Consider the following 27360-nt stretch of genomic DNA (forward strand, 5'->3'; position numbering starts at 1 on the left):
CATCAAAACTGGTTTTGGTTTCCTTGTGCATACACCTTGGCAGATGACCTTGACAAGGGAGCAGCAGCAGCATGTTACCGGTTGAGCTTAGTCCGAAAGGCAAAACCTTGAGAGGGAACTCTAGGAAAGTGTCTTTGCATGCCAGTTTCGTTGACCTGGCCCCAGAATATGAAATGCCATTTTTTTATATCTTTTCAACATATTCTGGCTTCTGGGCGTGACCTATTAGAGCAGAACCACTGTAGGGTACACTCAAATTAACTCAATGTACTGAGAAAACTAAGCCAACTATTCTGTCGTTGTTATAAGCAACTGAAGGAAAACGTAAAGTATTTCCTCATATCAAGAAAATGTCAATTACTCTGGAATGCAACTGCTTATACTAAGGTATTGATTTCTCTTGGCCAAAGAAAAAAAAAAAGGTTGAGACCCACATCTGTTTCCAAGTGTTCAAAATCAATTAACAATTTTCTCAGAGGAAATTAGCTGACTCGATTTGATAAATAAAGAAATGAAATTGGAAATGGCACAGATGACACATGGACACGATTTCTGAGTTATTCACAGAACATGACGTGGCAATACAAAGTGTCTACTCGGAATCCGCGTGGAAAGATTGCGTTGCCGGTTATCCAGTACTATTTACCGGTTATCCAGTATTATTGGATACTGGAAAGTAGTTGACTGTTAAATGGAAACTGGAAACTGCCCTTCTATGCAAGTTATTATACCAATAAATCATAAATGGGATGGAAAATTGTAAGCTTTAGCAATATAAAATCGTGTATTCTCTTCCAAGGTTCCTTCGGTCTTTTATCTCTTACACCAAAATAAAGAAGAAATTGGTCTTTAAATTAATTAAATAGAATATTAAGCATAATATAAGCAGAGATTTCGAAGCAGAGCATCTCTTTTATTGCTACTAAGAAGTGATAGTTGAATACCTGTACTTATGATACCAACAATGTGAAACTCATTCAATTCCAGTAATAAAATTATAGAGAAAATCATCCCACATGTTTAAAAGTAAGAAAATATCTTGAAATTCTATACAGTGGTGTCATTATATATATAAAAAATGTTGGAGAAGGAAAAACATCGTCCAAGAATTACTATAGTGGTATTATAACTTAGCCCCTTTGAACTCTTTGTTACTGGTTCTTGTTCCGGCAAAGGTCATTGTTGAAAGGCTTAATCGCGACCTGGGGTTCATACACCACCTGCTAATACCGGTCATATACCAATGAAGATTCTTGTCCTGATACCATAGGGATTGGAAAGACAGTTTGAGCTTATTATCTATTGACAATTACTAATAGAATTTCTTTATACATTAAATCCAATTCCTAGGTTAGTTAACAGCGAACCTCTTTGATAGCTTCTGCACTGGCATTGCACATTTGAATGTGCGCAATAAGTAAATCATCCCAAGACTCAGCTGCTGTGAAAATGTGAACATACTTATTTAATTGTACAACTATTCACAAAAGAGAAATGATATAAACCCGGCAAAATAATATCCCCATTTTCTTTTACAACATTAAATCATAGGGACATTAAACCCCCCATTTGTACTGGATCGCACACCCATGAGGTGAATGTTCTAAACAGACGCTTGCGCATTTAGGCCGTCACGCGATCGTCATTTGTTTAACCGTCTTGAGATCGAACTCCATCGACCGAACTCACACGTTTCCCCGATTGTCTTCGCCAGGGGTGCCATTCGTACGATAATTATCATACATGTACGTTATTTTAGGTCCAGGGCGATGTACGATACATACCTTAGGTATATACAAATGTGTGCGTGTGTGTGTTTGATTAAAGAATTATACTAAAATACCTTGAAATAAGTTATATATGTTACTCCTTAATAATCGTGTTGAAAGTGTGTACGATAATTTTGGTTAAAAAACGATAATTTTAAGGTTCATGTACGATAATCCAGTGAAAATAACCTGGTAACCCTGCTTGGTGATGTTTAGGTCCATGTGATTTTGCCATTTATTTCTCTCACATCTGGTCAGACTAAAACCATGGCGGATTTAGACAGTTTCTTCGCTAAAAAAGACAGGAAAAAGGTCAAAGGGAAAAAGTTCACCACGTCCGACGAGATCGCGAGGCGCCTCGAGGAGTCCGAGAAAAAGGACCAAATCCAAATCCTCAAGTACAAAGTAGAGCCCGTCAGGAAATTAGAAGAACCTTCGGAGGATTCCCCCGTTGTAGAAGAACCACCCCCGAAGGTAACTATGATAGACACAGACTCAACATTTAAGTTTTTGGTTTAAGACTTGGACGCCTAACGTACAGGGACTAGGCCTAGGCCTATCATATAGTGCGGTGGTGGGGGCCATAGACATTTTTGTCTGATGGTGAGCCTCGCCTTATCCCACACAGGCTTTTTTAACATAGTTTTGCCGTAGTTTTGAGTTAGCTAATTAAACAATTACATTTTACTAGTCTAGACCAACATAGCATAGGCTTTCATGTTTAGGCTGCTGCTAATATTAAGATATCCAACCACCTTGGTTTATCCATGCTAACCTGATCCCGTTTCCTACATTAGGCCTAAGATGTTCGAATTATAGGGGGTTACTGCATTTATAACCTGTCATATTAACCCAGGCTTATGTAGAGTTTAAAAGAATTCGCCTGGGTTACAGGATGACTCGGCCACCGTGTGAGGGGTCGACTCGCTCCTCCATACTAGACCTCAAAAATGGTGCGTTAGGAAAGAGGAGTAAAGGATGTGCTAACCAAAGAAACCTGGAGACCATTCCAATTCGTACTTTGAATAATTTGTTGCAGTACACAGTACACAGCGATGCAATTTATCCCAACATTTAGTTGATTATTTTTATCACTCAGATTTCATATATATATAGCTATTCATCCAGCTATTCACCCATTTTTAGAATATTCAAAGATTATAAGTATATAGTGTATATACATATGATTATTTTTTTTCCTTATCAATTGAATTTTGATAATCTTATAATTCTTTTTATCCCGATTTTATTTCGGGCCAGCCCTGTGGGAGTCAAGCTTGACTCATTGGGCTGGTAAAACTCCTTCCTTCAATAATAATATCCCAACATTTACTCACCTAACCTAGTGAAGGATGATATGCCCTTACCTGTATTGCTGCCTCTCCCTTTCTAATCTCATTGAGGAAAGTATAGAGAATGGCAAACACCCCTACAGCTATTTCATGACTTATTGATCCAGGTGACCAGATTTTGAAAATTGAAATAAGGGACGCATACACAGCCTACGTAAAGTTACCCACAGGGTATTGCAGCGAGAAGTCCTTCTCATCTGGGTCTAGATTGTCCAGAACCTACTTCATTGATTTCTTTTGTTTTTAAGTGTGTTCATTGTAGATTATGTTACAAACAGCTGTTCATTAGATGTCTCAAAGAGTTACAATATTGCAGTAGAGTGTTTTTCAGTGCTAAAGGATATCATAACTAAAGTGACTTGCCATGATTTATGGAATAAATTGCAGATCATTAAATTCACACGATGAAAACCTTCGGAGCCTTTGTATATCAGCGGCCAGTTCCTCACACATTCATTAAAAATAGATATTAATTAACCTATACTTTCCCGCCTAACCTAACCTACAGGCCGTGTCCTTACCTACTTACTTAATGGGGGGAGGGCTGACGCCCCCCGCGACCCCCTTACACTACCCTCTAAGTTAGACATAATAATACATACAGGTGGCCGCTATCATACATACACCCCAAACCTTCCCATGTATAACCGTTTTAAAATAATTTTCCTCATTGTTAATAAGTTATTTTTCATATGTTATATTTTGCACTGGATCCCGCTCTCAAGAGTTGACATTTGGTTTGAGCATGTGAGATGAACTTAAAATGGCACTATTATACCGTTTTCTTTTTTCAAATAATGAAAATAAGAAATAAAAGGCATCCCGGGGAGGGTCGATACGGGACAAATATGAATATGGGACAATCCCATCAAATTCGGTTTACAAAACCATTAAAATGAAAGTTGTTCAGCATGGTTGGAAATCTACTAAAAATAGTAATATCTATTCGATTCATAATTTTAAATGTAAGCTTTTTCTTTCGAAATGTCAGGTTAACGTTACAGAACAGCAGTTCAGAATGTTTTTAAGGTGGTAGAAAATGACAGACTGTAGTCTGTCATTGTCTTTCATAGAAAACTGCTCAATTTCTATCAATTTTGTCTACATTTACTTAGGAACACCCGCCTAGAGACCACGCCTGTCTTTTCATTCTTTCCAAACATTGTTCCTAGTGTAATAATACGAATTTGCTGAATTTGGCTTTCTTTTCCATAGTTAAAGTTTCTTACTTGTAATATTTGCAAAGTATAAACTTAATGTCCGGTGATACCACTTGTGATGATGTCCATTCTCGCCAAGTTTCCGACCCTAGACAGCCTTCTCTTTCACTAAAGCACTTTTAAGAGTTAAAGATTTACCTCGTGTACACAAACCACTATTACTGGCTTCGTAACGGGTTGATGAACTACCATGGGGCTAACCCATTTAAAGCCCCTAAATCGATAATGTGGACCAAAAATATTAGCTCTGCTAACTCACCCTGGTTGATTGACCCCCTTTTCTCACTTCCACTTTCTAGCACTTATTTTGGTAAAGTAAAATTAGTTAATAATTCTCTACTCCTCATAACTTAAATATCAACATACTGTATATAGGGAGATACGGGGGTTCTTGTTTTCTTCCATACCTAACCAATACATCCTCAGGAGTAAAAATAAATGTTTCTTGGTGTGTCGTTACTATCCTATACCTAATGTGTTGAACAAGGTCTGATGGCTGCCGGCTCTTTAATCTGATATGGACCTATTTACGCTTTCTTGCCTCTAACCTTTTATGGTAAACTCAATTACTAACAAATAGTTTCAAAAGTAGTACAGTATTTAGAATCTCTTATGGTCCATTCGGTATTTGTCTTGTGCGCTTGATAAATTTCTAGGTACGGTATCATTCACCACATGTGAAAGTGATGACATAGGGATATCTTTCTAACTTCAAATTTGGTAGTTGTTCTTTAGTTATAAGGTCTGTAACTACTTGCTACTTCCTTTGGAATACGAACCCTCGTAGGGGTATATTATGGCGAAAGGTGCTAACGACCAATGAAGAATTATAGAGGTTCGGGCAATAGGAGTGTTGGTCTGACAGTGGGCTAAGCTTCTTTTGAGATTCTGGCCATTATACTTGACAGTCATGTTCTTAATGCTCTCCAACTGGCCTGAAGATTTGTGCTGTTTTTCTAATATTTGCTTTTTCTCATCAAAGTGCGAGGGAATCTGGTAAGATGTGGACATTTCCAGGATTGCTGGATCGTTATTGTGGAACCTGCATGAGTAAGGTTAATTTTGATCATCTCGGCCAAAACAGAGGGACCCTGAATCACATGATCACAACCTTCAACCATGAGCGTGCAATATTCAACCTAGACAGCGAGATGCTCAGAAGAGAGTGCTACTCAATAACATTCGACTCCCGCCTTCCTGACGAATTTTCCTCACTAAGAAAAAGAGGCATTTGGATAGTGCGCCTCTAAACCTTCTCTTTGAGAAGGCAAAAATGAAACCAGCTCTGGCAGCAAAACGTCCAGGCCCGTCTCTAATGACATTACAACCTCTCATCAGGGTTACAGGTCATGCCCATCAAAGTGCATAGGGTAATGGCATGACAGAGTGGTGACACGCCCGTCAGAACTGTGTATTGTCCTTGTGAATGTCAAGAAAAGGCAATCATAACCAAATGGTCCACAACAGAAGCTCCCAAGGTACCAGAGAATTCAGGTTTTCGTCTTATCGGAGAAGGTCGAGTTTGATCGAGGAGGCATCTCCCCAAAGGTCTGCTGAAGACCATCACTGCAATCAGGTTAGGATCCAGATGTCTGATTTTCGCCAAGCCAGACGAACTGTGACCCCTCATCTCTCTCCCTACTCCAAAGGAGAGAGGGAAAAAGACATCGTCTCATATAGGAATTTCAAACGGTCATCTTATATATACAGAGAGAGAGAGAGATACTGTATGCTAATTTCCCGGGGCCTGCTGACGTGAGGCCCTTAGAATCAACATCAAACAAGCCTGAAGGGGAATCTTATGTTCTGAGCGTCTTGGGTCTTGGGCTCACCAGGTAAGTCGATACAGTAACTTGGTTGGCGCTCCAAAAGCTCTCTTCTCAAGAAGACTGATTCCTTTTTTCGGAAAACTCCCACCCAGTGTTACTGGCCGTATCAAACCTTTCGCACTACGGTATTCAGAAGATGGAGGAACGGGTTTCGGTAACGAAAGACTCCGAGCATGCAAGGAGCTAGTTTCTCTGTGCCAATACTGTACCTCCTGTCTTCTCTAAGCATAGGAGGTATTATGTAACAGGAGCAGCTCATCCCTCTCTGCTTCCCGTAGATACTGAAGTTAACCTCAGGGAGTCAGTCCTACAGGCCTTCTCATGGTTAGACCACTGGTCTGGTACGCACTTGCACTTTGCAGAATCTGAGATATGTCAACAAGGAGCTCGTCTTTTCCGGCACAAAAGCGGTGGAGTTCTTAGGACACCCTCCACTTCTCTGGATCAATTGCATTCTAAAGCAAAAAGAAAGTGATGAATTAAGTTTGACACATCATCAAAAGACTCATTAAGAGACACCTTGACTCAAGAGCCTCTCTCACTCCCCGACGAAGTGGATATAGCAGTGGAAAAATGGGAAAAGACCCAGCCAAGCCTCCTTCTTAAGGAGGGCCGCAACTTTTAAACAGCTGTTACCACAACCGCTTGCAGTGTCGCCAAAGTGCAAGCCCTCCCATTTGGCAGGCACCTATGAGAGAAAGGCACGAGTCTTTCCAATTCAGGAGATCTACTGACTAGAACCAGCCTTTTGTTGAAGGCCCCTCGCTAGGAGAGGCAATTCCCTCATGCCACCACCAGGGGGGTATGCCTGTCGACTCTGTGGAGGAGGTAGCAGTTCCCGTTGCCGAAACTTTGACAGTAAAGGTTCTTCGTGGCGGCTACTGCCTCCTGTTCGTCAGCTGCTTCCCTCCTCACTCCAGTGCCAATGACCCAGTCATTGTATTAGAGAGGATCCGTTAAAGATCTCCTGCTTCGGGAAGAGGTCAAACAGATGTTGGACAAGCATGTGATCTAGGAGGTCTATTACTAGAGAAATCTGGAAACAAGACAGAGACCTCCCTCCTTAAGTTTTGTCAGGATTTATGGATCCGATTAAATCTTGAGAAATCTTATCACCCCAAGTCAAAACATCGTCTACTTGGGAATGGACATCGACATGGTCCAAGACGAAGTGTTCTCATCACAAGACTGGTTGCAGAGGTTGAGCAGAGTCACGACACCTTTCTTAATACAAAAATATCACGGAAGAGACTGCTCAAGAATCTGTTTTGCAATGAACGTCTGGTTCCACATAGGTTATACTTGTGTTCCATTCAGTGGAATCTAAAGTCGAATTGGCAGCAGAGATCCGACTCCCTAGCTATGCTAGTCTAGGTGACACAGGAAGTCTGAGAATATCTGTTCTGATGGCTAAAGGGGAGGAACATTATGTTAGGAACTCCATTACAATTATTCTTTCCAGAACTCATACAAGGGAGATAGGGAAGCCTCCTCCTCATTCACTCCACGTAAGTATGTGGACAGAAGTTGAAAGCTAACCAGAGTTTGAGTGGGTCCGTTTAAGAAAATTTAAGACTTAAAAAATGCTCCAAGTGGCTTGAGCTCTAGCAGGTAGACTTAAAAATGCTTCTCCAAGTGGCTTGTGCTCTTTAGGAGGTAGAGACTATCACCCACCTCGGTCCCTTAAAGTCTTGTCAATTCTCATGATGAATCCAGGTCTGAAGCAAAGTTGAACACTTCGATCGGGGACTGTGCTGTAGCTTTACTGCATAATTTGATGAGCTTCCCTGATGAAAGAAGAGAGAGAGAGAGCTGATCTGGGTACCATGCGGCCTGTGGGGGCAATCAGGGTCCTTCTGTATCTTGGTGTTTTGTACTAATGACAAGGAATCGGAGAAACTGGGAAAGAAGGGTGGAAAGGCTGAAGCATCTATGATTCCCTGAGATATTGGAAGGCATCTTCAAACATTGCTGGCTGTCTGTATTTGAGAGAACCATGGAAGTTTTGTATCTTACTGCAAGACAATCGGGTCAAGTGATGTTGAGAAAATGAAGCAGTTTTGCGGTGAAATGAGGAAGGAATAACATAAAACCCATTGACCTAGACTGTCGATTGAGCTTTTATGCTCGAACAGTGCTTTTTGTCTGACAGGTCTTTTAAAGCTGCATTGCGTCATATACTCACAAGAGTCCACCTGCTTGAGAAGAGTTTGTGATCAGGTTTCCTTTGTAAATTTGGACACGAATGTCAGCTTTGTCGGCTGTCATCGCTACCAAGAGCTCTCTCAAACACTTTGGAAAACTTGAAAAGTAGAAGCAATGCAAAAATTTGTAGTAGATTGAGAGCAGGTGCATTCCTTCCATCGATCACACCCTCTACATGGAAACAACCTCAGGGGAGCACCTTATCCCTCTTCTTCTAAGTCTTTGGCCAGTAGATTAGGAGGAGAGAAGTACTCACAACACAGTTTGTCATGCAACTACTGTGTTAAATCGCCCCGTATTCCTGTCTTCTCTCAACCTGAATGCTGATTGTAAACCAGTATAACTTCAGAAACTACTGTGGTGATCGCTGGCATGCGACTGTGTGGAAGTAGCCTTCTTGTCAACGGAGGAATTCTCTAAAGGCGTTGTCTTTGTCAAATGTGAGAGTAGTGTAGGAACAGTTATGTTTGCACTGTTACTATGATTGTTTGTTGGAGAGGCCCCATAGCTGTCATGCTAAGGTATTCTGAGAGGCAGGGAGTCTGTCTTGATGTAGAAAGTTGAAAATGGCCATGGTAGCTAGTCTAAAGTACCGTACTTTGAATTGGTGGCTACTTTTCCCAATGACAAAGCTGAGAAAACCTCCTGTAGAACAGATAAAATAGATCTGAGGGTACGTGGCCTACAGGTCTATGGGGACGGATTGGTCATTATCATTATGGACCGTACACTGCTAGGCAGGGCTGTCCTAAATTGCTTCTCTGTAACAAAGCAGGAAGACCGATGACCGGTCTCAAATTCCCCATCCAACATTTAATTTGTAAGAGGAGTATATATACCTTGGCAGCCCTCCTGTATGTCCATTTTGACTAGTAGGGGCGGGGAGTTCTGGTAGGTCACGAGCGGCTTGTACTTGCTCATAGAATTCACTGATTTCTGTGATCCTTTCTGCCTTTCATATACCTGAAAGACCAGGTTGGGGGTGAACGGATGGAGTGCTGTCCGAGCCTCTCCAAGGGTGGAATAGCTTGGAGTAGCCGAGTGGACTTTTAGTTTGCTATATTCTTCCTCTGCACCCGTTAAAGGTGCGATAGGATCTCAGAGTAGTTTTCGAGGAAGGGTCTGGACCCCTAGCGGTAACTGATCGGCGGAAGAGGAGACCTGTTTGTGCCTTCTTTCACCATACCCCTTCCCCCAGATGTCTGCTCCCTCTGTGGGAACTGTGGCACAGCTCTTTTATAAATGTTTTGCTAGGTATGCAAACTTTGACTTCACTATCTGGCAAAGCAGGAGGCAATCGTATTCCTCTTCTCTTGGTTTCGAATGAGCCATAAGATATTGAAAGAAGCATCAAGAAGACTTTGTTTTTGTCATTTGATCCGATCAAATCTATGTACTGTACTTCCTCGTTCTTGGGTTTTGACAAACGTGGGTCATAGTACTGTACATCACGTGGCTGTGATCACCCAACAATCAAACCTTGATGTAGTATGGACATCTGAATGGTGCATCAAGAAAGTTCTGTTCTGTTGACCTTTGACCTGATCAAATCTGTTTCCTTCTTTGCACTTGGGCTTTGACAAACTGTGGAGCCTGGCTATGAAAGTAGCTTCCACAGCAGCAGACTTAGGTGTCGGTACGTCATGTCCTTGCGCTGGAGTCTCCATCAGGGTCCCTACTATCAATGTGGATGCTTTTGATTTGATCGATAGGGGAGGGTGTCTGTGAAATGCTCAAGAATTAGTATCCTATCGATAGATATCCCCAAGAACCATGATCCTATTGATCGTTATGTTAAAAATTCCATTACTAAGAGAAAGTATGAACTGCCAATCTAAGCAACCCTAAGAGTAGTCGTCTGGTGCTTCCTCCTTCAAGAAAGTACACAAGAGAATTAGGTTTGGAGAAAATCCTTGCCTTTAACCGAGTCTTCATGATGTCGCATCTCAAGTGCTTTTATGAGTACTGTACTGAAATCAGATTTGAGGAGTTACTTATTCCAACTCTTCAAGCATGATTTAGATGGTAGATCTTGGTGTCTGGGAAAACTCATTCCTGCATAGGGGTCTTGAGTGTGTTAAAATCTAGATCGAGTAGTATTGTCGAGTTGGTAGATCTCGTGTGATGGTGTCACTGAAACATCTTGAACGTCCTGAGGCAGGAGAAGGATGATGGCAGCTGCTGACATTCAGACCAGCAGTGCTTGTGCTCTGCCTCTGTACATAATAGACAGAGTACTGGTATATGAGCTCGTATACCCTACACCTAAAAGCCCTCCTGAAGATTGGGGTTTTGGTACAGTGCTGCTTTTCCTCCCACAAAAGCATGAAGAGGGGGAGAGAGTAAGCCAGATCAATAAGTCTGTGCTTCTCTGATTTCTACCTCTTCTACAGTAGGAGTGATATGATGGTAAAGGGAACAGGAGCACTAGTTCTCTGGTGTCTCAAAGGTGATGAACCTTTGAGACATGAGTTTAAATTCCAATCGTTGTTCCAGATCATGTGGTTTCTGATGTCTGTAACTGATTGTAAGGTTCCCGATAGCTGTATTGTACACGATTGTAAGTGTCCTGATCTCAATAACTGATTGTTTAGTTCCCGATTGCGGTAATCGATCTGATCGTAAGTTGTCTGATTGGGGCGCATGGCATCAGTATTGCAGGGAGCGAACACAATTGGAACGTTCTTGAGACAAAATGAGAAAGTGCTGAACACAAGGATACTGTACCTCGGTGCTTGTGCCGGTAAGATCTTGTATTCTGTACATGTGATGAGAACTGTTTTATGTTCCTCTTTCATCGTATCGTGTAATAGAAGGGCAGGGACGAAGCAGATGTCAGAAGTTGTGTGTCCCGAAAATTACTGAAAAAGATATTGAAAGTGTCCAATTGCGTAGCGTCTTGAGTATAGTGAACACCTGAATCTTGTACCTAAAGGTATTCTTGGTAAGTGAGTATTTCTGGTGTGTAACCTGAACTAACTAGATATCAAACATACTGCAGTTGGTTAGTGGCCTTTTCCCCAATCGCGAAAACAAGATATCGATCTTGTACAAAGCTGAGTACTAGAAGCAGGATTGTGAGCACTTGTATTTTCCAAACTTCTTGGCGCTGGGCATGATCTTGGTATGAACTGCTTAGCAATAAGTACTGTACTGTACTATCCTAGTGGTATGGCTTTTCATGCTAAATACTGCCCTCGCATACTCCTAGATTGTCAGCGAGAGACAACTATCTAGATATCTTTTGGTGAAGTAGCAACCTTTGGGTGAGGGCACTGTATTCGTTATGAGACTAACCCCAGTTGCTAAACATGTATCGATATCTGTTCCCATAGGAACAACTTCCGTTATGCATCTTTTCTCTCTCCAGAAAGGTAGAGGAGTTTGTGCAGAAAAGTGTGAAGGGTGAGGTCTTACTCTCATCAGTAGTGTGCGTGCTTGTTCTTTCGAGAAAGGCCGCAAGTAGCCGGTGTGTAAGCATTTGTATTGCTATGAAGAATTAATGTTCCTGGTACGTATTTTCTCATTTCTTGAAATTTGTGTGAACATAGCTTTCTAGGAGGTCGAGGTGAGGATGATTGCTAACAGTTGATTGCTTGTGATTTGGAGATCACATACCAGCAGTATTATTATTATTATTATTATTATTATTATTATTATTATTATTTTTATTTGCTAAGTTACAACCCTAGTTGGTGAAGCAGGATGCTATAAGCCCAGGGGCTCCAACAGGGAAAATAGCTCGGTGAGGAAAGGAAACAAGGAAAAATAAAATATTTAAGAAGAGTAACAACATTAGAATAAATATCTCCTATATAAACTTTAACAAAACAAGAGGAAGAGAAATGAAATAGAATAGTGTGCCCGAGTGTACCCTCAAGCAAGAGAACTCAAACCCAAGACAGTGGAAGACCATGGTACAGAGGCTATGGCTCAACTCAAGACTAGAGAACAATGGTTTGATTTTGGAGTGTCCTCCTGGAAGAGGTGCTTACCATAGCTAGAGAGAGTCTTCTACCCTTAGAAAGGGGAAAGAGGCCACTGAAGGGCATTTGAGCGCGACATCAAGATCCGATGAGTACTGTACATGCAAGTGAATAGCTAGGTTCCAAGTCCGATAAATGCATAGCATCAGTGGTCTGTGCTCGACTAAGTGAATGCTCAACAATGGCTGTATGTATGGCAATTAAAGAGTATGTGCGATCGCAAACAGAAGAGCGAACTTTATCAGGGGTGCAGATATAGACAGGAGTGTACAGTATTCCAAGTCCGAAGAATGCAGGCTAAAATTCGAGCACAAGTACAATTGTCTTGTAGTAGAGAGTACAAATAGGTGATTGCTCATAAGTATGAAATTACGGCTCGCGTATGTCTTTCGAAGTTTTTGTTGTAATTTTCTCTGTGAAGAAGATTCGTCGTCTTATGACATTAAACTACGCCTCATCAGCTGGAGAGAAGGGTTCCCTGGAAGAGGGAATGACATTCTTGTCATGCTTCCGAGAAGTCAACAAACTGACCGCAAACAGGTGAGGCGAGCTCATATACTAGCGTGCCAGTGGATGTATGTGTGACTGTGCGTGGTAACGTTCCCGTAATAGCTTGGCCATCCGCGAACAGTAGCGGTGGCGCTGTTATAGGAGCTCACACATGTTATTACATTAATCTTGTAATTTCTCTGGGTTGCCTTATTTTTTAGTGAAAAATACAGTAGTAGGAGTCATTTACAGTATACAGGAGGTCCTCAAGTTATGAACAAGATTTTTTTTAATATGAGGCGGTCAAATTTTTTCGTAAGTTGGATTTTGTATACCGTGCATAACATAATTTATATACATACATACTGTACCTACTGTATATATATGTATAAAATACACTTCAGTGAGAAAATTTTCCCTTGACATTCATAAATTACTATACTGTACCCTCGACCAAATACTTGAACCCTAAACAATAGTGTACCTACACTAATACAATACCAGTAGACAAAAAGTATACTGTATGTAATACATTATACAGAGACAGTTCTTCCTCTTTATTCCTCTTTTTCATTTCTCTACCATGTCCACTTTCAGTTCCATCATAATGTCTTTCCTCTTCTTGGACGCACTGCTATCAAAGGTCTCTTCCTTACGCTTTCCAGACATGTTGCACCGCAAAAAGAAAAAAAAAAAAAATCCAAATAGGAGCAGCACCGAAATCCCAAATGCATATCATAAATGAAATTGGCAAACTAATGTGCGGGTCCGTAGTTACGTCCGACATGAAAGTCCCACAAGGACGACTGGCAACTCCAGGGCATGTACGCATTGTAAAGTAATAATAATGAAGGTCAACTTCCAACCAACACACCCGCTGTAAAGAGAAAGCAGAAAATTAAAGGCTGTCACGAGGACGATGAGCAGACACGTCTGATCACCGCCGAGCCAAAAGTGAAGTGAAGCAAGTCACCGGTGTGTGGAGGGGGGAGGGGTAGCAATGAAGTCAAGATCATTGACGAGTTAACGCACACTTATGGCCAGTAGGCGGTGTTAGCTGTGCCTCGTGTTGGCAAGTACAATGAACCAAACATAGTAACTAAAATGAGTTACGAGAATTTTTTTTTTCAAGTACCATAACGGAGAATCTTATGAAGTCAAGAGTCATAACCTGAGGACCTCCTATGCACTATACAGTATGGTTTTATGGGATTACTTCATCTGTAAGGGGAAAGAGAAGAGCTGATCCCTTTCCTTCCGACCTGAATGCTCGAAAAGGCAAAGGTGTGATGGAGGTGAAAGAGTACCACGACGTTCTTCTATTGATGGTGCGCAACGATGTCCCACTGCCTCATGTACAGTGACATTGTTGTCACTAATCCACACTTTTAAGGGAATATATTGCAACAAAAATTTTATATCTGCCCATTACACAGAAACTGTTGGGCAACTACAACTGATATGTAAACTGCAAAACCTTTCAACTTCCTAGATTTCCCTCTCCCACAATGAACTGCTAACCATAAAACAAAAAATTAGAACTGCCAGTTGGCAGTGCCGGGATTATGTCTTGTGTACTGGGTGGGGGAACAGGGCCTCCCTGTCACTCGCCAATAACTACCGACACATTATAATTTTTAAATATAAAACTTACCCGCTGGTTATATAAAAGAGCTGAAGTCCCTGACGCCAGGGCAGAAAATTCAAATCTCGCGCTATCGAAGATACGCCAGGTGTACCAACCGCACCCTAGCGGTAGAACAGGTGGAACTACACACCAACTCCAGTTCTTCTCTCTGCCGTCATAGCTGACTGACATACAGAAGTTCGCTCTCGTGTTTTTACTCTCTTGGGAAGTTGTTTGGTGATGTACAACGTTCTTTTTTGAGTTTAAGCTATCGTTGATTAATTTTCCTTGGTTCTTATCTTGAAATCTTTTTGTTTGAGATTTTCTTTATTGTTTTTTCCCTTACTTTTTGCTTGTCGGTCTCTCACGTTAACTTTAAAATGGCCGACTCCTCCCCTGCTCAGCGTAGGTGTGTTAGTGAGGGTTGTCGTACACGACTTCCTAATGGATCTATTGATCCTCATTCTATTTGTGTAAAATGTAGGGGTAAATTTTGTTCATTAGATGATAGGTGTAATGAGTGTCTTTCCTTAACTAATGATGATTTTGTTACTTACGATCGTTATGTTAGGAGATTAGAGAGAGATAGAGTTAGGCGTAGTTCTTCCCGATCTGTGGATAGAACCTTACCTAATTTACCTGTTCCTAATCCTGTTCCTTCCCCTGTGGTGGTAGATCAGGAACCTACTATGAAGGACATGTTTACTGCTATTTTGTCTCTTGGTGAGAAAGTTGAGTCCTTAGCAGCCGATAGAAATACTATCTTTTCAGAGTTAAAGGTATTGAAAAACCGTGATCCTATCGGAACTGTGGAAAGTGTTTCAGTGTCTGATGTGGTACCGAAGAATCGTGACTCTCTCGGTGTTGTGACAAGTGTTGATAATGTGGTTAGTGTTGCGGAAGGTGCGTCGACACGGGTGTCTGATGTGGTACCGAAGAATCGTGACTCTCTCGGTGTTGTGACAAGTGTTGATAATGTGTTAGTGTTGCGGAGGGTGCGTCGGCACGATCTTGTCGTTCACCTAGCCTTAGACCTCTTTCGAGCTCTCGAACCCATGGGAGAAGTAATGTCGAACGGCTTAAGGGAACGAGAAGCATCATCAATCGTGCAGACGTCCCCTCGAACGTTCCTGTTGCCGTAGCTCAGGTCGTTCACCCTCATCGTAGGAAAGGTGAGGTTCATACGTTATCCCCGTCTTCCGATGAAGGGTCGGGGAGTGAGATCTGGCGGCGAGCGTCGAGACCGCTTAAACGCTCCCATGTTGATTCACAGCGTCGGGAATCGCCTGTGCGGCCAGGATGTAGTTCGTGGGGTTCACCGGAACGTTTCCGTTCTCCCAGCGCTTGCACTCCGGCCAAACGTTCAGATCACCGTGTTCGTGCGGATATGATTCCTTCCGATTCGGACCTTGTAACTATTCATGCACCTCCTCTTCCATCGGATTGGCTTTCTTCCCCTGAAATGCGTGGTGACATTAGTGCGAATCTTCCTTCTAGGAGTTCTGTTGATCCGAAATGGACTGCGCTTTTGTCTATGAAAGAACAACTCTCGTCGTTGATGGATTCTTATCAACCAGGTGTTGGCGTTGTGTCTGGGCGTTCGATGTCAGACCAGTTATCGCACAAACGTTCGATGGTATATGGCCTTGACGAGTTGTCACTTAGACGGTCTCCCATTCACAGTGTTCAACGCCAGGTTGATTTTGATGAGTCGCGTCAGAGAGTTTTGGTTGACCAGTTTGCGTTTTCTGGTCGCGGGGAAGAGCATCGGCGTCGACAAGTGGACGAGACGCGGCAACAATTTGAAGTAGTGGATCGCCCGCGGCAACAATTTTTGGACGCGGCGCGTCAAAACATTGGTTTACAGCGGCGACATCCTGACTACTTTGATCGCTCGCAGCAACAGTCCTCGGACTTTACGCGACCTCGCGGCGATCTTCAACAGTTACCTTCTGATTTCAAGCGTTCTTCTGTTCAACAACAGTCGAATTCTAAGCGGTGTAAGCAGTTGTTGGTTGAGGATGATCGTCTACATGTCCGTGTTTCGCATCAATCTACTTCTACTTCTCCCCACCTAATTGACTCAGATGTTGGCCTTGACAGGCAGTCCCATCCAGACGTTGTTCCTTCGGTTCAGGCTGCAGCTGTTGCTGCACTGCCAGAAGACGAACCAGAGGAAAAGTCGGATGAGGATAATCCTATTGAGGAAGTCTCTGAGAATGAGGAGGAGAAGCATTATCAGCATGCTGTGGACCTTCGCAAGTTTATGCTTATTTTGACTGGTATTTTCCCGGATTCTTTTACCCCTGTGGCCCCTCGTTCTCCGCCTTCTGAATTCATCTTAGGTAAAGCTACTAAGGTTCCAGTTTACACCAAGATGGTTCTTTCTCGATCTTCTAAGCGGGCCTTGAAGTTAATGGGTTCTTGGTTGGACTCCAAGAAAGCTTTTGGCAAGACGGCCTTTGCCTTTCCTCCCGCTAGGTTAGCCTCTAAATCTAGTGTGTGGTATGAGACTGGTGAAGTGTTGGGCTTGAGTTTTCCTTCTTCTGCACAAGGGGATTTTTCAAGTTTGGTAGATGCTTCTCGTCGTCTTGCCTTAAGGAAGACGAAGATTTGGTGGTCCATTCCAGAGTTCGACCATTTGCTTAAAGGTCTTTTCAGGGCCTTCGAAGTTTTTAATTTTTTGGACTGGGCTTTGGGGGCTTTGAGTAAGAGGGTCTCTGATATGACGGAAACGGACACTAGTGGTTTGGTTCATTTGATGTCCTGCTTGGACAAAGGTGTGAGAGATGGCTCCAACGAACTTGCTGCCTTGTTTACAGCTGGAATTCTCAAGAAAAGGGCCACGATGTGCTCCTTCCTCTCCGCAGGAGTGTCTCCTTATCAGAAGACAGGCCTTCTTTTCGCACCTTTGTCTAATTCTTTATTTCCTCAGGAATTAGTGGGCGAGGTGGCTACTGCTCTCACTCAGAAGGCCACACATGACTTAGTTACTCATTCGACTAGGAAAGTTTTGCCTCCGTCATTCTCCTCTCGAAAACCTAAGGAATCTTCTTCTGGGTTTCGTCCTCAGTCCTTTCGTGGGAAGCCCTCTGGAAGAGGCTCTTTTAAACCAGAAGGAAGGAAACCTAGAGGCAGAGGGGGCAAGTCCGGCCGAGGTAAAGTCTGACTGCCCTCTCCTTCAGACAGCAGTGGGGGCCAGGTTGACTCACTTTTGGGAGGCTTGGGAGAGGAATGGAGCGGACCCCTGGTCCGTCCAGGTGTTAAAGGAAGGCTACAAGATCCCCTTCCTGACCAATCCTCCTTTAGTCACAGATCCAGTGGATCTTTCGCCCAAATACAGAGAGGGTCCCAAGAAACAAGCCATGCTTCTACAGATGTCTCTTTTATTAGAGAAACGAGCAATAGAGGAAGTGCAAGATGTTACGTCTCCGGGGTTTTACAACCGCCTTTTTCTAGTACCCAAGAGTTCCGGGGGGTGGAGACCGGTTCTGGACGTAAGTGTGCTCAATGGTTATGTCCAAAACTCGACGTTCACCATGGAGACTCAGAAAACAGTTCTGGCAGCTGTGAGGAAGGACGATTGGATGGTCTCTTTAGATCTTCAGGATGCCTATTTCCACCTTCCGATTCATCCCAGCTGCAGACGTTATCTGAGGTTCATGGACGGAAACAAGGTCTTCCAGTTCAGGGCTCTTTGTTTCGGACTCTGCACGGCTCCTCTATTGTTCACCAAGATCATGCTGAACGTGGCAAGCATGCTGCATTCGAGGGGAATCAGGGCCTCTCTGTATCTGGACGATTGCCTGATAAGAGCCTCCTCAGCCGATTGTTGTTTGAAGGACCTCAAGATGACTTTGGATCTCTCCAGAGAACTGGGTCTCCTGGTGAGCTCGAAAAAATCACAACTCATTCCATCCCAGGAGATTCTTTATTTGGGGATGGAGATTCACAGTCGGAGTTTTCGGGCTTTTCCGTCGTCGGTGAGAATCCAAGCAGCCCTCCTAAAAGTACGAACGTTCCTGAAGAGAGATCTTTGCTCCGTCAGAGATTGGATGAGTCTTCTGGTGACTCTCTCGTCGTTAGAGAAGTTCGTGACCCTGGGGAAGTTGTTCTTGCGTCCTCTTCAGTTTCATCTCAACCGCCATTGGAAGAAAGGGGACAGCCTCGACAGGGATTGCATTCCCATCTCGACTTCCATCAAGTCTCATCTTCAATGGTGGAACAACGAGCCCAGACTGAAAGAAGGCTTGTCTTTACTTCAGAGGAACCCAAACCTCGTGTTGTGTTGCGACGCCTCCAACTCGGGGTGGGGAGCCACTCTAGAGAAGCAGGAACTTTCGGGGACTTGGACGGTGGAGCAAACCTCTCTCCACATCAATCAAAAAGAGCTTTTAGCTATTCATCTGGCTCTCATCGGCTTCGAAAAGCAGATCAGGGGCAAGGTAGTCCAAGTCAATTCGGACAGCACGACAGCTCTGGCCTATATTGCGAAACAAGGCGGGACCCACTCTTGGTCTCTGTTCGAGATTGCAAGACTGCTCCTCATCTGGGCGGAGGAAAGGAAGGTGACTCTTTTGACGCGGTTCATCCAGGGAGTCAACAATGTGAGCGCAGACAGACTCAGCAGGAAAGGTCAGGTTCTCTCCACAGAATGGATTCTGCACCCGGACATCTGCAAGAGTCTGTGGCAGTTATGGGGTCGACCTCTCGTGGATCTCTTTGCCACCGCGAAGACCAAACGACTAGAGTGTTACTGCTCTCCGGTTCCAGATCCCGAAGCTTTTCACATAGACGCTTTTCTGATGAACTGGTCTCACATGGAGGTTTATGCCTTTCCTCCGTTCAAGATCCTTTACAAAGTGATTCAGAAGTTCGTTTCACACGAGGAGACCAGAATGACACTGATAGCTCCGTTCTGGCCGTCAAGGAGCTGGTTTCCAGAGGTACTGGAATGGATGGTGGATGTCCCGAGAAGCCTTCCCATGAGACCCGATCTTCTCAGACAACCTCACTTGGCCCGAAATCATCAAAACCTCCGAGCTCTACGTCTGACTGCCTTCAGACTATCGAAAAACTCGCTAGAGCTAGAGGATTTTCGAAGAAGGCAGCCAAGGCAATTGCAAGGGCAAGAAGGTCTTCAACCATCAAGGTGTATCAGTCCAAGTGGGAGTTGTTCAGGGAATGGTGTAGAACTAACGCGATTTCCTCTTCCAGTACATCGCTTTCCCAAATAGCTGATTTTTTCTTGGACCTTAAAACTAAGCATAACTTCTCGTCGTCAACTATTAAAGGTTACAGGAGTATGTTGGCGACGGTTTTTCGACACAGGAACCTAGACCTTTCTGATAATAAGGATCTACGAGATTTACTTAGGTCTTTTGATACGACCAAGAAGATTCAAACGGCTCCCATCGCCTGGAATTTGGATGTTGTCCTTAAATTTCTCATGAGTGACAGATTTGAGCCTTTACACTCGGCTTCATTTAAGGACTTAACCTTGAAAACCCTTTTTCTAGTTACCCTCGCCACTGCGAAAAGAGTTAGTGAAGTTCACGCTTTAAGCAAGAACATTGGTTTTCGGAATGGGAAAGCCATTTGTTCTTTGCAACTGGGGTTTCTGGCCAAGAACGAAAACCCTTCTCGACCATGGCCCAAATCCTTCGAGATTTCTAACCTTTCGGATTTGGCTGGCGATGAATTGGAAAGGGTTCTCTGTCCAGTTAGAGCTCTACGGTGTTATGTGGACAGAACTAAGAATCTGAGAGGTAACTCAGACGCTCTGTGGTGTGCAGTTCGGAAACCCTCGATGCCCATGTCCAAGAATGCCTTGTCTTTTTTCGTTAGATTGTTGATTCGAGAAGCTCATGCTCAGTGTGATGAGTCGGATCAGAGGCTCCTCAAAGTCAAGACACATGAAGTCAGAGCGGTAGCGACTTCAGTGGCCTTTAAACAGAACCGTTCTCTGCAAAGTCTGATGGATACAACATTTTGGAGAAGTAAGTCTGTTTTTGCATCCCATTATTTGAAGAATGTTCAGACTCGCTATGAGGACCTTTTTACGTTGGGTCCTTTTATAGCTGCTAATGCGATAGTAGGTGAATGATCTACCACTACGTTCCCTTTTTTTTCCTAATACCCCTTTTCTATCTCTTGGAACTCGTTTGTTATGGTTGTTTGTGGAGATTGGGCGTCAGTCTTCCGCAATCTTTGATTTGGCTAGGTGGTCAATTTGTTCCTTGAGTGCACCCGGAACAAGGGTATTGGTTGAGGTCCTGTCATGTTATAGGTGTTTGTACCGTTTGACAGCTCCTAGAGATTTTCAGCCCGAGTGGATTACTGGATCTCTTAAGGATAGCGGACGAAATGAGGCAGAGTATCATTGCTGTCAGCTTCCTTATCAGGTGAGAACTGCTTAAGTTTATTGTATGTAACCCTTAAGTGAATTTTCTGTATGTAGCTGTCTCTGACCCGCCACCAAGGGGTGTCAATCAGCTCTTTTATATAACCAGCGGGTAAGTTTTATATTTAAAAATGATATTTTCATAATAAAATAAATTTTTGAATATACTTACCCGCTGGTTATATAAATTTAACACCCTCCCTCCTCCCCTCTAGAGACTACCTATGGTATGGCTATGAGGCATGGAAGAACTGGAGTTGGTGTGTAGTTCCACCTGTTCTACCGCTAGGGTGCGGTTGGTACACCTGGCGTATCTTCGATAGCGCGAGATTTGAATTTTCTGCCCTGGCGTCAGGGACTTCAGCTCTTTTATATAACCAGCGGGTAAGTATATTCAAAAATTTATTTTATTATGAAAATATCATTTTTGATATCCGAGTTCCAGCTGAGCTGAAAACCCTCCTAATACAGGAGAAAGATTTGCATTTGGGAACAATTAAGTATTTAAAGAATTTGTCAGGAACACTAATGAAGTCAAGATCATAAAGTTCTATTAGTTTTGGATAAAGTTTTTCATACATGCCTACAAAATCACTGCCTTTTGTAGTTAAACTTGTGAAGTTGCAACCATCCGTGTTAGCGGTCAGTGTATGGGATGCTGGGTGAATTAAGCAGACGTCAGGTCTCCAAAAGGTTTTGGTATGGTGAACGATTATGATTGGTGCGATTTAAAATTACGCGCTGATGAACAGTAGACCTACAAGAGTACAGTCTCAGCTTCTGTTCAACCAGTTGAATCATTAGCTACAGTTTTATGTTACTAATTTTAACCCTTTTACCCCCCAAAGGACGTACTGTTACGTTTCACAAAACCCATCCCTTTACCCCCTTGGACATACCGGTACGTCCTTGCAAAAAAATGCTATAACATTTTTTTTTTTTTCATATTTTTGATAATTTTTTTTGAAAAAAATTCAGGCATTTTCCAAGAGAATGAGACCAATCTGACCTCTCTATGACAAAAATTAAGGCTGTAAGAGCAATTTAAAAAAAATCTACTGCAAAATGTGCTGGGAAAAAATAACCCCTTGGGGGTTAAGGGTTGAAAATTTCCAAAGAGCCTGGGGGTAAAAGGGTTAACTATCCTAAATGCTAGTCCCTAACCTGCCCTTTCCTTGGGTAGAAGGAAATGTTTACATCTAAAAAGATACACGAGTATCAAACTTGGCAAATACTTGTAATATACTTATCTGAGAAACACGCCTGGTAAACACTTGGAATGTACTGTATTTTATTTTCAGATAAAAGCATCTGGATTGAAAGCTTACAATATCTTTAGATGTGGGTTTTTGTTTTAAACTTAAAGTTCCATTGTTCCTGGAATAAACAAAAATTCTTACATCTTGTGTTTGTTGTAAGTCTGTTTTCATGCAGTCCACAGCAGGACGTGTTTTGGTTACTAGAATATCCCTGTGGGACGCTGGGTAACGGTTATTACACAATACAGTATGTAAAGAGGCCACTCAGTGTCTTGCAATAATGATATTACTTCTTACAGTATTTGTTTCATGTTTTTGTTTCTATAAAAGCTTAATAAAATGGTTACAAGTTTAATAATTTTTGGGTTCCACTTTAAAAGTTAGTTACCTGATATTTTAAAGTTTGTCAGTAACTCATTTCCATTGCCAGCGAGAGCCAGCAATTTTCCATATACAGTAGGCTAAATGCTTGAAATTTATTCAAGCATGCATAGGGTAGTCTTGAATTGGTTATTAAGGGTGTTCTTTCATGGTTTGCTGTAATTTTTGGCAATGGGGGGGGGGGGGGGGGGGTTTCTTGTCTAATCTGAATAGAGAGCTCTTTGAGTATTGTATTTTTTTTTTTTTTTTTAACAAAATGTGATATTGGGGAAATTAGTTACGCTGTTGTGCATAAAGTTGTGTTTCAAATTATCAGTACTGTAAAGTAAATTAGGATTTGGAACAGCTGAAGACAAATTAGTCTATATTTAATTTAAATTACTTCATGGTGTACGAAAGGTTTTTACACATTTTTGTCATGAATTTATGGATGTCCTGCTTTTGTAGAATAAACATTTACCTTTTTTCTTTTTAGACATTTTTACAAGAGGAGGAAGAATGGAATGATTTTGAAGATGACAAAGACAAAGACTTAACAAATTTGAAAATCAACAAATTACAAATAGAGGACGAAGAAGATAATGGTGGTGGCTCAGCTGATGATGATTGTGAGAAGGGCGAACATGGCGACAAGAGAGATGGTGTTTGGAAGACAGAAAGTATGCAACAACCAGCACCTGCTGCACCACCAGTAAGAATTACCTCATAATATATAAATGGTTTAAGTTTCATGAAAAAAAATTTCACCAGTGATTGCATCAACCTATAGTCCATTTCTTTTAGCGATGCATATTTGCACCGACTCGCGGCGGTGCCCTTTTAGCTCGGAAAAGTTTCCTGATCGCTGATTGGTTAGAATTATCTCGTCCAACCAATCAGCGATCAGGAAACTTTTCCGAGCTAAAAGGGCACCGCTGCGAGTCGGTGCAAATATGCCTCGATAAAAGAAATGGACTATAGTACATTATTTTATTTCATCATTGATTGTGTTAGCTGGAGATATAGTACAGAGCTTTTTATATAATTCTTGCTTTTCAGCAGGTGGTTACCGTAGAACCGGAGGAAAAGGGAAGGCCAATGGTAGGCAATTCATCATATGTGCCACCTCATATGCGCAATGTTTCTGCTTCACCTTTGCCAAAGTCAAGTAAGTTATCACTCGCCTAAATTTTATATATACCTCTTAATTTATCTTACAGCAATGTGGTGCCAGTACTCATTACTATCATGGTTAAACCTCTTATCTAAAGCCTCATGCAACATACATAAGACGACAGTGTTGGTTCCTTTACCATGTGCCGAAACTTAATACTGTTGTTTTATAAAGTAATTTCTTCTAACTTCATCATAATTTTTATTTGTTGTAGAGTAATGCAAATGAAAGATGAAAATTTAACATTATAACTTTTTTAGGCTTTTATGTTATTAAGTCTTTTCTTTGCAGCTCCTAGGCGAAATAAAACTGCTCCTGATATAAACAACGAGATGGCATTCCCATCCCTTTCTGATGCTCAGGCTGCTAATCCAATGGGTGCTTGGGGAAAGAAGAGATTTAAGTACGTATGCATATTGAATTTTTATGATCTTTATAAGATTTTATTTTTCTTTCATTTGCAGTGTATTAATTCCTCATCACTGACCAAACCAGGTTGAAACCCCCAATTATCCAAGCAAAAATCATATACAAATTGAGTCTTTAGAACATCTGCTGAAATGCAAATAATATACATAAGTACTGTACAAGATTAACAAGAGACACAAGGGAAAGGGGTAAGGATACGGGTACAGGAACCACGTGGTAAACACAAATGGTCGGGGACACAAAGGGTCGCACTGGGTAAGAGAGAGCGCGGCGGGATGTGAATCACGTCGCGACCAGAAACTTACTGAGGAGCACGACCTAATCTAGCACGCTCTCTGACCCCGGGTCGCCTCAGGGTGCGTATCACTCCGCCTGAGGTCACCCATAGAAAATGGGAATAGGGTAAACTACACAAAATTCTGGTCGGTTGGGAAGAGTTACCAGTAACTCCTAAGAAAGTAGTTCTAGGTAAGTATGTTAGAAAAAATACAAATTACTTAAAATTTGTGATATTTTATGTTCATGTAGAAGAAAGTTTTTAATGTGTTCCAAATGTACAGTACTGCATTAATGGTAAATTATTAGTTTCACCACTTAGAGTTACAGACAGAATAGGAAGTTTTGCTTTTCCTGTACTTATTTCCATTTCTGAAATTAACTGAACATTAGGAATTTAATATTTTTATATATATTAATTTTGAAAAATCAAATAATTAGCTGGAATAGCATGTGCAATCGATTAAGCAACCTGATTCCTAACTCCCTCCCCCAGCAATTGTTTTCACCAATTCAACAAAACCTAACAGCATTTTTAAACCATACTAGTTCTCAAAACAAAATTTCAGGCATGACCCAATTTTGATCTCTTGGGTAATGAAAATTCCTCCAAGATTCTGGTGTTGGAAAAATATCAACATTAAGGCTTGAAAAATTTACCTTTTAATAGATATCCTATAAGAGATGTATGTCATTCAGACATATCAAAGAAAACTTAAGGTTGCTTTTAACTGCACTAAAAGCCTTTGAAATGTACGATGAAAAGTATAGAAAGTATGATGTTATGAGTATGGTGCAAGACAAAGTAATAATATCAGAAGTATAGAAAGTATGATGTTATGAGTATGGTGCAAGACAAAGTAATAATATCAGAAGTATAGAAAGTTGATGTTATGTGTATGGTGCAAGACAAAGTAATAATATCAAAGTATAGAAAGTATGATGTTATGAGTATGGTGCAAGACAAAGTAATAGTACTATACAACAAAGTGGAGAATATGACAAAAGCCTAATGCCAGGCCCATTACAACAGAAATATAACTATACAGAAGATTGTGGATTATCCAATATTCCCCGCAAGAAAAGTAAAAAATTAGCTCAGGGCAAACTCTTCAACTATCTTAAGTTCTCGGTCTAAATGGATGAATATGACTATTTTGTCGTAAACCCCTCTAGTGTACAAACTACTGTAGATATTGCCTGACAACCAAAAATGGTCTCTGTTACGCCCCTTCCTTTTGATAAAGGAATGATCTAAATGGAAGACAGCCTGTGAATAGTGGTTTTCACACGCCCCTGCTTTATACACGACGCCCACTGGGTGTTCGCGCGAGGGTAGTAACCTCTGCATTCCATACTTTAAATTTCTCTGGTATATTTGGAAGTATTTATATCAGAAAAGTGTAAAGAAGGACTCTTTTCACCGGGCGTCACAGGTCGACCCAGAAATAATGTAATAAGAACTGTAAAACTCGGAAATGCATAAAATGGAGTAAAAACCAACATGTATAATTGTTGTGTACAACATTTTTGAAAGGGAGACGAGGCATGTTTTACCAAAGAAGCTAAACTAAAGCTGTAAATATTTAATCCATCAAAGAAACCAGCATACAGAATATTTTACCCAAATAAAGAATGAAATCCAGTATAAATAAAATCAACAACCCTCAACTAGCCACTAATATATCATAAGGTACTAGAATAATTTTGCAAAAGTCAGAGGAGGAATTCCTGACCCAAAACAAGTATGAAGCCTTTAATGATGTAAAAAAAAAAAAAAAAAAAAAAAACCAGATTTATTTCTCCAGAATTGATCCATAAACAGAACATTTATTTGATGATGATGATGACATGTTAAGGGCGCTTCACCCAATTTTTGAGGGGACTTCTCTTTGCTCCCCCAGCCTAACAAGGGATCCAGCTTAGTTTGGTTGGTACCGTTGGGGTGCCACAGCCCACTCTCCCCCATTATCCACATCAAAAGAAGCTTCTTATTCTGAATCTCCTGCTAACGCTACGTCAGCAGTCACTAAGGTGACCGGAGGAAGCAGTATTTACTATTGGAACTAAATCACAAGCGCTTGCCATTTATTCCTATTTCTATCTTACTCCTTTGTCTCTCCTCCCATCTATCCTCCTATCACCTAGAGCTTTCTTCATTCCATCCATCCACCCAAACCATGGCCTTCCTCTTGTGAATTTTTGCTTCTCCCATCAACTCTTGCATTCAGCACCTTCCTCAGCAGACAGCCATTTCCATTCTGTCTACATGGCCAACCACCTCAACACATTCATATCCACTCTAGCTGCTAATTCATATCTGACACCTGTTATCGACCTCACTACTTCGTTTCTAACCCTATGTAATTGAGATACACCAGCCATACTCCTCAGACACTTCATCTCAAACACATTCAATTTCTGTCTCTCCGTCACTTTCATTCCCCACAAAATTCATTACTAACCTTCTATGCTTTACCACTCCCTTCACTGCCCCCTACACTTTACATCCTTCATCCACTCTGACGCACATATGCTTCCACTCCACCATTTGCAGCAACAACAGACCCCACGTATTTGAAATGATCTACTTCCTCAAGTAACTCTCCATTCAACCTAACACCACGCTCCCTTCTCATTTATCGTACCACATTAACTCAACTTCTTTCTGTCACTAATTGACCCAGCTTCTCCTCTTGAGTCTGCAACCAATACAGTATTATCCGCAAATAACAACTGATTCATTCTCAGTCATGATCACTCTTATCTATCGATTTCAATCCTTGACCAACCATTCAAGCATTCATTTCTCTCACAACTCCATCAACAAAGAAATTGAACAACCTTGGTACCATCACACATCCTTGTCTCAGCACCACTCGCACTGGAAACTACTCACTCACTTCATTTCCTATCGTAACACATGGTTTACTGCCGATGTATAAACTTTTCACTGCTTGCAACAACCTTCCACCAATTCCA

The 27360-nt window shown here is 41.8% G+C and overlaps 1 protein-coding gene across 2 annotated transcripts in view; it reads left to right on the forward strand.

Annotated features, from left to right (window-relative positions):
* Nucleotides 1-1955: 1955 nt before the first annotated feature.
* LOC137619549 (protein CDV3 homolog) overlaps nt 1956-27360 on the forward strand; it is a 38744-nt gene continuing 13339 nt past the window's right edge. Inside the window, exons 1-4 of one of the 2 annotated variants that reach the window (XM_068349645.1) lie at nt 1956-2243; nt 22996-23211; nt 23559-23667; nt 23965-24076. In XM_068349645.1, the coding sequence (XP_068205746.1) occupies nt 2037-2243; nt 22996-23211; nt 23559-23667; nt 23965-24076 (644 nt within the window). In that variant the 5' untranslated portion in view covers nt 1956-2036. The remainder of the gene's footprint in view (nt 2244-22995; nt 23212-23558; nt 23668-23964; nt 24077-27360) is intronic. The other variant, XM_068349646.1, reaches the window with a different exon arrangement.

The sequence above is a fragment of the Palaemon carinicauda genome, chromosome 26 (genome assembly GCF_036898095.1).
Source record: "Palaemon carinicauda isolate YSFRI2023 chromosome 26, ASM3689809v2, whole genome shotgun sequence".
NCBI classification, from domain to species: Eukaryota; Metazoa; Arthropoda; class Malacostraca; order Decapoda; family Palaemonidae; genus Palaemon; species Palaemon carinicauda.